Source organism: Carcharhinus amblyrhynchos, chromosome 3 (genome assembly GCF_965287045.1).
Source record: "Carcharhinus amblyrhynchos chromosome 3, sCarAmb.v2.hapA, whole genome shotgun sequence".
NCBI lineage: Eukaryota > Metazoa > Chordata > Chondrichthyes > Carcharhiniformes > Carcharhinidae > Carcharhinus > Carcharhinus amblyrhynchos.
Window position 1 is genome coordinate 60781248 of NC_137326.1, and position 9145 is coordinate 60790392.

Genomic DNA, 9145 nt, shown 5'->3' on the forward strand with positions numbered 1-9145 from the left:
AAGAGAAGATTTGATAGAGATGCTCAAAATCATAAGGGGGCTGGACAGAGTAGGTAGGGTAAACTGTTCCTGTTCATAAAATGATGATGAGTGAGAGGGCAGATTTAAAGTGATTGGTAGAAGAAGCAAATGAGAAAAAGCTTTTCACACACAGAGTGGTTTGGTTCTGCAATTCATTGCCTGAAAGTATGGTGGAGGCAGATTCAATCGAAGCATTCAAGAGAATATTTGATTATTTGAATGGAAACATCTATGTGCAGGGCTATGGAGAAAAGGCAGGGGAATGGCACTAAATCGTGATTTGTTTGGAGAGCCAGTGCAGACATGATGGGCCAAATGGTCACCTCTGACACTCTGACAATTCTGTGAACCTGAATGTACCAATGGTTCCACCATTTCCTGGGTGAGCCTGACTTCCTGACTGAAACGTCTCTGTAGATGTGTTTTTGGGTTGATTCTGTTTAAGTGTAAACCATGTTCTCTGGCTCTTGTTCTAAACAAGAGCAAATTGATGCCCATTGTCTCTATTCTCTAGTTCCTTCAGAATTTTCAAAAACAATTCACACCAAATCAGCTCTCCTCCAGTGAACGCTCGGCCCGTCTCTGCCCGTGTACCTCTCCTCCAGTGAACACTGGTCCCAGCTCTGCCCATGTACCCCCTCCTCCAGTGAACACTCAGCTCAGCCCGTGTACCTCCCCTCCAGTGAACGCTTGGCCCAGCTCAGCCCATGTGGCCCTCCTTGAGGGAGCACTCGGCCCGGCCCATGTAGCCCTCCTTCAGTGAGCGCTCGGCCCAGCCCGTGTAGCCCCCCTCCTTCAGCGAGCATTCAGCCCGGCCCTTGTAGCCCCCCTTCTTCAGCAAGCACTCGGCCCCGCCTGGCCCGTGTAGCCACCCTCCTTCAGCGAGCACTTGGCCTGGCCCGTGTAGCCCCCCTCCTGTGAGTACTCGGCCCGGCCCGTGTAGCCCCCCTCCTATGAGTACTCGGCCCGGCCCGTGTAGCCCCCCTCCTGTGAGTACTCGGCCTGGCCCGTGTAGCCCCCCTCCTATGAGTGCCCGGCCCGTGTAGCCCTCCTTCAGCGAGCGCACGGTGGAGCACTGTAATTTAAAGCATTTCTGTGGAGTCAGTCAGTTCAGATTGAGCAACTTGTAATTTGTTTGTGGTTAAAAGTTCAAAGTTTTGTTCCAGTTTGAATTTTCTAACAGTAATTCTGTTCAGTTTTGTGCAACCCCCTTACCCTTTCTCCTTCGCTAATGACACAAGATGCATTGCAGTGAACTGACCGAGAAAAGTTCCACCAGAAGCAGTTTGCACAGTATCTACCTTTGTGTTGTTAACATGCTTCTGGCAGCAGTGGGCTAGTTTTCCCACTCCTTTATCCTGAAGAACCTGACAGCGTATAAAGTGACAAGTTCAGTACCTCCACCAAAATCCCCTCCAGCTTTATTTTCTTTCTGTTCCTCTCAGTCTGGAGAGTGGCAATCATAAGCATCAAAGAGTACCAGTTCTCCACTAACCCCCGCCCCCTCGAATACTGACTCAAGAGCACTGCTTTGTAGCTGAGTGCTGCCCTTCTGATGCCGAAAGTTGATGCAAAAGCCCCGAGTAACTGGCTTCTCCCATGAGCATCTCCTACTCTCAGTATTAGCATTGCTAATTGTACACTTCTGTTTCTTCTTTAGGAGTTCCATTGATTGCATACAGCTGATAAATGAAGAATACATGGTTTCTGGAGCAGATGATGGGTTTGTTTATTGCTTGAAATATTGGATTTCTATCCAGCTTTTAATTTTTAAGAAACAAATGTTTTTGCTTGTATTGAGGGTCATTAAATGTTGACCTTGCTGTGTTCCAGCTCCTTGGCCCTTTGGACAGTTACTAAGAAGAAGCCTCTGGTGACAGTCAAGACAGCCCATGGTATCCATGGAGACCCAGGGCTACAACAGCCAAATTGGATTACCTCCGTGACAGCATTACTGAACAGCGACTTGGTTGCCTCAGGTATTTCAAGCTGTGAGATACTGTTTAATGTTCCTTGTGTCTGAGTTTTTATCTACTCAAATTGACTAAAGCCACATTGTGCAGATATTTCAACAACCAGGCTGCTTCATTCAGAATTTATAAGATTTCCCATTCTACCATCTCGTTCCATTTTTATCGCCACCTCCTCCTGGCAAAGCAGTGCTACAAGCTCCTCCTGTGTCATGCCGTAAGGTATTTGCATAAGTTAATTGCTCTGTATCGATGCAATCCATTGCTGACATCGGATTTCAGCAACGCAGTGATCATTTTCCTGATTTCAGATTTTGTGTCCTGAATCTGGTTTTGGTTACTCTGACCACCAGCCAGTCACTGTATTGGTAATTGGAATAAACAGCAGTCATTCAGCACCTGAAAGAGACTGGCGCATTTACTTTTTGACCAGATGCTTCAGTTCTTATCTAGAATCTGAGTGACATTACTCAGTTCCTGAAATGTTAACTCTGTTTCTCTCACCGTCATACACAGATACTGCCAGACTTGCTGAGTTATTCCAGCATCTGCAGTATTTTGTTTCATTACAACACTACCCTGTCTTCCTCTTTCAGATGTTCATCAATAGCTAGCTACAAATCCCGTAGCCACGACCCAACAGGAAGATGGCATTATATAATGCACAGCAAGATGTTGAATGTGCTTTTCACAGCTCTTTGCGTCATTGGTTGACATGTTAATGTTATAATCTAGTTTAATCTGGTGATTTCAGGTTCTCATGATTCCAAGATCAGACTCTGGAAATGTGGTGAAGGTTTTAAATCATTGGAGCTGCTGTTTGACATTCCTGTGGTAAGACAGAGATTGCACGGGTTCTTGTGTGTTTAATGTGTTACTGTTTTGACTAATTGAATGAATTACTGTGCAGTTTCTGGCTACCAGAAACTACCACTAGCTTCCAATACATCAAATTTTACAGTTTAAAATCAGGGATCTGTAAATTGGCAGCATTCTTTACCCCAATAGTATGTGCGCATCTCTTCAAGTGACCTGTACTGGAAAGAGATAAGACCATAGGAAGTAGGAACAGGAGTATGTTGTTTGGCCCCTCTAACCTGCTCCAACTTTCAGTAGGATCATAGCTGATCCAACATTCCTCACTTGCACTTTCCTGTCCTTTCTCAATAACTCTTGGTTTCTTTACTGATAAATTCTATCTGTCTCAGCCTTAAATATACACAAGGAACCTGCCTTCTCTGTGGCAAGGAGTTCCAAAGACACTCAAGCCTCTGAGCAAAGAAATTCCTCCTCATCTCAGTCTTGAGTTTGTACCACATTATTCTGAGGCTATATCGTCCGGACCTAGACTCTAGGTTTTCGCTAGAAAGAAGGCGGCTAAGAGGGGATCTTATTGAAACATATAAGATGATTAGAGGTTTAGATAGGGTGGATAGTGATGGCCTTTTTCCTCGGATGGAGAAAGCTAGCACGAGGGGGCATGGCTTTAAATTAAGGGGAGGTAGTTATAGGACGGATGTCAGGGGTAGGTTCTTTACCCAGAGGGTGGTGAGGGATTGGAATGCCCTGCCTGCTGCAGTTGTAAATGTGCCTAGTTTGGGGGCGTTTAAGAGATCCGTGGATAGGTTTAGGTTAGAGGGTCATTGTTTTTTACCTGGTCGGCGCAACATCGTGGGCCGAAGGGCCTGTTCTGCGCTGTAATGTTCTATGTTCTCCCCATGAGAGGAAACATCCTCTTACCATTTACCCTGTCAAGCCCCTTAAGAATCCTATATGTTTCAATGAGATCAGCTCTTATTCTTCTAAATTCCAATGAGTAGAATCCCAGTCCAGTTAACCTTTCCCATAAGACAATCCCTCCATACCGGGGATCATCTTGGTGAACTTTTTCTGAATGGGCTCCAGTAAAATAATATCTCTGTTTAAATAAGAGGACCAAAACTGTTCAGAGTACTCCTAGATGTGGTCTCACCTGTACTTTGTACAGTTACAGCATGACTTCCCTACTGTTAAGCTCCAACCGCCTTGAAATAAGGGCCAACATTCCACTGGCCTCCCTGATTACCTGTGTACCTGCTTTGTGTTTTGTGCACGAGTGCCCCCAGGTCCCTTTGTGTTGCAATTTTCTGTAGTTCTTCTCCATTTTAATAATGCTGTTCTTTTGTTCTCCATTCCACAATGAAGAAGTTTATATTTTCACACATTATGCTGCGTTTGCCACTTTTTGCCCACTTACTTAACCTGTCAATATCTCTTTTTGTGAACCATTTGTATTCCTTTTGCAAGTTGCTTTTTCAGCTATTTTTGTATCTGAAAGTTTGGCTACAGTACATTCACTTCCTCGAAGTCATTAATATAGTAAATAGTTGCAGTCCCAGCAGTGATCCCACGAAACCTCACTGGTTATAGGTCACCAACCTGAAAAAGAACGCCTTATCCTCACTCACTGTTTCCTGCCCATAAACAAATTCTCTATCCATGCCAATATACCACCTCCAACTCCACGGGCTTTAATGACTTAACCTTTTGTGAGGTAGCCTGTCGAATGACTTCTAAAAGTCCAAATACAACATATGTACTGGTTCTCCTCTATCCACTCTGGTTAAGACTTCCTCGAAAAATGCAAATAAATTAGTCAGACATGATTTCCCTTTCAGGAAGCCATGCTGACTGCTTGATTAGATTATGATTTCTTTGTAAGTTGTGACAGTCCTCCAATCACCAGACTTTTCAACAGTGGGCAATGACTTTGTTGAGACATTTTCCAACCATGCTCCTCTCCATGAAATTACTCTCTTAGGCAGGAAGTAATAGTGATTGAAAGCAATGGACCTGACAGAGTGCTCCTGGACTCTCCTTTCCCTTTAACTCAGCATTCTTGTGAGTTGATTCACCTGCACAATTTTAGGCTGGATTTGGGTCCATTTGGAAATGAGTACTGATTACATTCGCTCTGCCTATTCCCCAGTGGAGCATTGCTCAAACACAGGACTGCAGTTCATGCTGAGAGAGCCCCTGCTGTTAATTGACCTTAAAATAACAATGCCAACACAGTTAATTAGTTCAGTTAATTAATGCAGCACTTGCAGTCCAAGTTTGTTACTGCATTACGATTTCTGAGCTTTCAACTGGAGCTAGTAAGCCTGTGTGCCTTTGTTACCATCAGCTGTGTTTCTTGAGTCACTGAGCTGCTGTCAGCCTTTGCAATTAAATCCTCCATCAGAACCAGGAAATGTGGCTGTGTAAGGTCACTTCAACCCAGCAATTCCTTCAGACCCAAATGCACACTATAGAATTCTCAGGTCATCCCAGGCATCATTCACCTCTCTCTTCCTCCCCTCTGCTTCACCAAGTTGAGCGTAATCTGTGTTTGTTGAAGAGTAATTAGTTATGGTGAAAATGAAGTCTGGGGAAGTGGCAGAGGAGATTGGAAAGAATGGGGAGAGGTAATCTTTCTTCAGTGTTGACAGCGATAATGCTGAGGGGGGAAGGTGATTTTCCAGTATCTATTGGTCTATTCCGATTGTGTTTCCAGTCAGTCTGCTGTCGTGCCTTTTCTCCAGTACACTATGATTTTTTTGAATTCTGTAAATATCTGGGATTGCTGAAAGAACAGCATCCCTTTGAGGAAGGTGATTGTGTTTATGTATCCCAATATTAGACTGAATTTTAAATATCAGCATGGTGCCAATTTCTGTCAATGAGCTGTGCTGAGGGGAGACTTTGACTGTTTTTGTCCTATGTTTTTTTTCTTGCACACCTGTGCACAATCCAGGGACACTGCATCATCTTTACTGCTGCCCCAGCTGCAAGCAGCTAACTCTCCAGAAAACAGTGGCAGCAAATTCAGAATCTTGTCTGAGGATGGCATAATCCTGTCCAGGGCTGAGATCCAGACCTGTGGTCAGCTGGTAACTTTCTCCTCTCCAAAGAAATTGGGAGGAAATTTGATAAAGGTGTTTAAAATCATAAGCAGTCTGGACTGAGGAGATGGAGAATCTATTCCCACCTGTGAATGGATTGGGAAGTAGAGGGCACAGATTTAAGATAATTGACAACCGAAGCAACGGCAACATGAAGAAAACCCCTCATGCAGCAAGTGGTTAGGATTTCGAACATGCTGCCCGACTGTGTGGTGGAGGCAGCTTTCACCAGGGAAATGGATTACTACCTGAAAGGGTAGAATGTGCAGGATCACGGGGAGAAGGCAGGGAGTGGCACTAGTTAATGGCTTCAATATAGACCTAACACAGATACGACATTCCAAGTGGCCTGAGCTGTTCTATGAAAGCTAACAATCTCTTTCTGTCTACCTTTTTCATAGGTTGGCTTTGTGAACAGTTTGAAGTTTTCGAGTTCAGGTGACTTTTTGGTGGCTGGCATGGGACAGGAGCACAAGTAAGGAGCATGGGTCACAACCCGTACCACAATCACATGTATTCGCCCTCCCCAGCACCCTCCGCTTATTCACGTTTGCCTATCTTGCCTCCATCATTCCCCTCTCTCAGGTTGCCTGCGTTCCTTCCTCCCCCCACAGCTTGATTATTGGAACAGGAGTAGGCCATTTGTCACCTCAAGCCTGCATCATCTAACACACTGGGTCTAACACACTCCAGCTGGGTAATTTTGAGAGCCTATATTTTGTGGTGAAACCGCTCTGCTTGCCATGATGTTCATAGTGCTACACAGAGCCATTTTCCAGAAAGGCTTGTGGCATTCCCACCTCCTGACACTTTACCAACTGGTTCACTCAAGCGTGCGTTACTAGTGATGGCAGATCAGAGCTGATCTGCACCTCAAATCCTTTCCCTCCTATATTGGGATAAAGTGCCAGCAAATAAATGTTTGAGTTGTTTGTCAGTTTGTGTAATTTTGTACTGTTGCACTGTAATGCCGAGTGACTAGTTCACAGTAGAATTTCATGTCTGCAATCTTCTAACGTAAGCTGCTAAATACATTTTTTTTTTAAATCCCAGGAGAGTATTTATCGATGAGTTGGTAGCAGATTCTGTTCAGAAGCTGACAAAACTGTCTGGCTCCTCAGCAGGAGGACCTTACTTCTGAGCTTTTATCACAGGATGTTGGTTACAATGTTTGCTTTTGATCTTTTCAAGTGTTTATTTCATACTGCCATTGTAATTAGTTGTTTCAATCATGAACATCATTACTTGCAATCACCATTAGCAGGGTGTGTTGAGACTTGTGCGTTTTTCTGTGTTAACTTCTGGCTACAAAGCGCATGTCTCCCAACTATATCTAATTAACTCACTCTGGACTGATTGGCAGTTGGGGCTAGTGTTTCTGGGAGCTCGTCTCAGTTCGTATAACCCGCTGATGGTTGTGATGATTGTGTAGGGTTGGCTGCCATCACTAGTGATGCAGGCTTGAGTGAACTAGTTGGTAAAGTAGCAGGGGAATAATGGTGCCTAAGGAAGCACACCATTACCAGTGGAAGTGGCATCAGTTTAATTTGAAGGTTGCCAGTACCTGGGAGTTTTGCTTTCATGTTTTTTGGCTGTAGCTGAGCTGCTCTTAAAATCTGCAAAATTGAATAAAAGCTGTTTCATTTGAATAAAATTTCTATTTTCTTTTGTAGGTTAGGCCGCTGGTGGAGACTAAAAGAAGCTAAGAATGGAATCTGTATTATCTCACTGAAGAAGACAGAGACCAAGCAACAACCTGGAACAATAAATAGCTGTGATGAGAATAATTGATGTTTAGACTGGGTCTAACACACTCCAGCTGGGTAATTTTGAGAGCCTATATTTTGTAAATAAAATTGTGGTGAAACCCCTCTGCTTGCCATGATGTTCATAGTACTACACAGAGCCCTTTTCCAGAAAAGCCTGTGGCATTCCCACCTCCTGACACTTGTCCAGTCTCAGAATTTTATACTTGCCTTGACCATTTTCATCAGTAATTACTTCCAGTAACACATGGAGTTGGGACTAGACTAGCAATGTAGAATGTTAAGGGGACAGCAGAAGTAGTTCGGATCTTGGGCAAAACTATTCTTTGAGTTCATATTTTAATATTAGATATTGATATATTTTTCTGGATTCTGCAACTTGAGAATAGCTTAGTTAAACAAAGTCACTTTGAAATGGGACAGACTGTTCAACACATGAGTTTGTGTTTAACAACAAAACAAAGATTCAAGAGAAACCAGGTTTGAGCTTGGGTTTATCAGCTGCAGTCTTTGTATGGAGGGCTGCAGGCCAGCAGATTGGAACCAGATGAATCGTTGGGCTTTACTTTGTTAGGGAGGCATTGCTCTCAAATGTGTGATAGAGGCCCAGGTCTCTGGAGGATCAGACCTGGAAGATACATGTTCGGGTGACCCCTTGGATTTTCTGGGGAAGTTTTGTTGAGCAACTCCCCACTGTCTGGAACCCTCCAAAACTGAATTAAAGTTGGAGACTTCAGATGGTTCCAGCTTACTTAGCACAGTAGTTACCCAGGAAAGGTTAGAAGGATTAAAACTAGTTCTATCTTCTGGGTAAGTATTCTACTGACCCCTGTCTAACCTTAAGACAACCTACCCACTAACCATACACACACCTCTCCAAGCTTGAAAAGGTGGCTGATACTTTTATACTAGCTGGAATGCGATAGTGGGGAAGTTGGGGGCGCATATCTTTGTTTTCCCCTGATGTCCTGATGCTACACTGAAGGACTGAATTGATGCTTCACGTTTCTCAATAGGTCCAAGTCGGAAACCTTGGTGAGAAATGTGGAGCTTGAGGCTAAATAGAGCCAGTGTCGCATTTGAGTGGTGTATGCCACTGCAGGGAGGATTTGACCCATAATGTCAATTTTTCACCCACCTTTTATTATACTTTGTAATAGAGTGGTTCATTGTGGAACCAGTGATAGAATCTCCCATCCTACTGTGTGTTCTGGTCCAGTGTGACTTACTGAGAACAGGCTGTAAGGATTTGAGAGATTTATTTGATCGCTAGTGCATTTCCACACAGTGGTTAGCACTGTGCCTGGTACTGGGTGCCAGGCACCTGGGGTCGATTCTGCCTTGGGTCACTATCTGTGGAGTTTGCAGTTTCTCGTCATGTGTGCGTGCGTTTCCTCCAGGTGCTCCAGTTTCCTTCCACAGTCCAAAGATGTGTGGGTTAGGTTAATTGGCCATACTAAATTTT

At 44.1% G+C, this 9145-nt stretch overlaps 1 protein-coding gene across 1 annotated transcript in view; it reads left to right on the forward strand.

Moving 5' to 3' along the window:
- Positions 1-8683, forward strand: part of rrp9 (ribosomal RNA processing 9, U3 small nucleolar RNA binding protein) — a 36171-nt gene extending 27488 nt beyond the window's left edge. The window contains exons 11-15 of the mRNA XM_080184543.1: positions 1682-1744; positions 1855-2000; positions 2746-2825; positions 6316-6389; positions 7588-8683. Coding sequence (XP_080040669.1) covers positions 1682-1744; positions 1855-2000; positions 2746-2825; positions 6316-6389; positions 7588-7705 — 481 coding nt within the window. The 3' untranslated portion in view covers positions 7706-8683. The remainder of the gene's footprint in view (positions 1-1681; positions 1745-1854; positions 2001-2745; positions 2826-6315; positions 6390-7587) is intronic.
- The last annotated feature ends 462 nt before the right edge of the window (positions 8684-9145 follow it).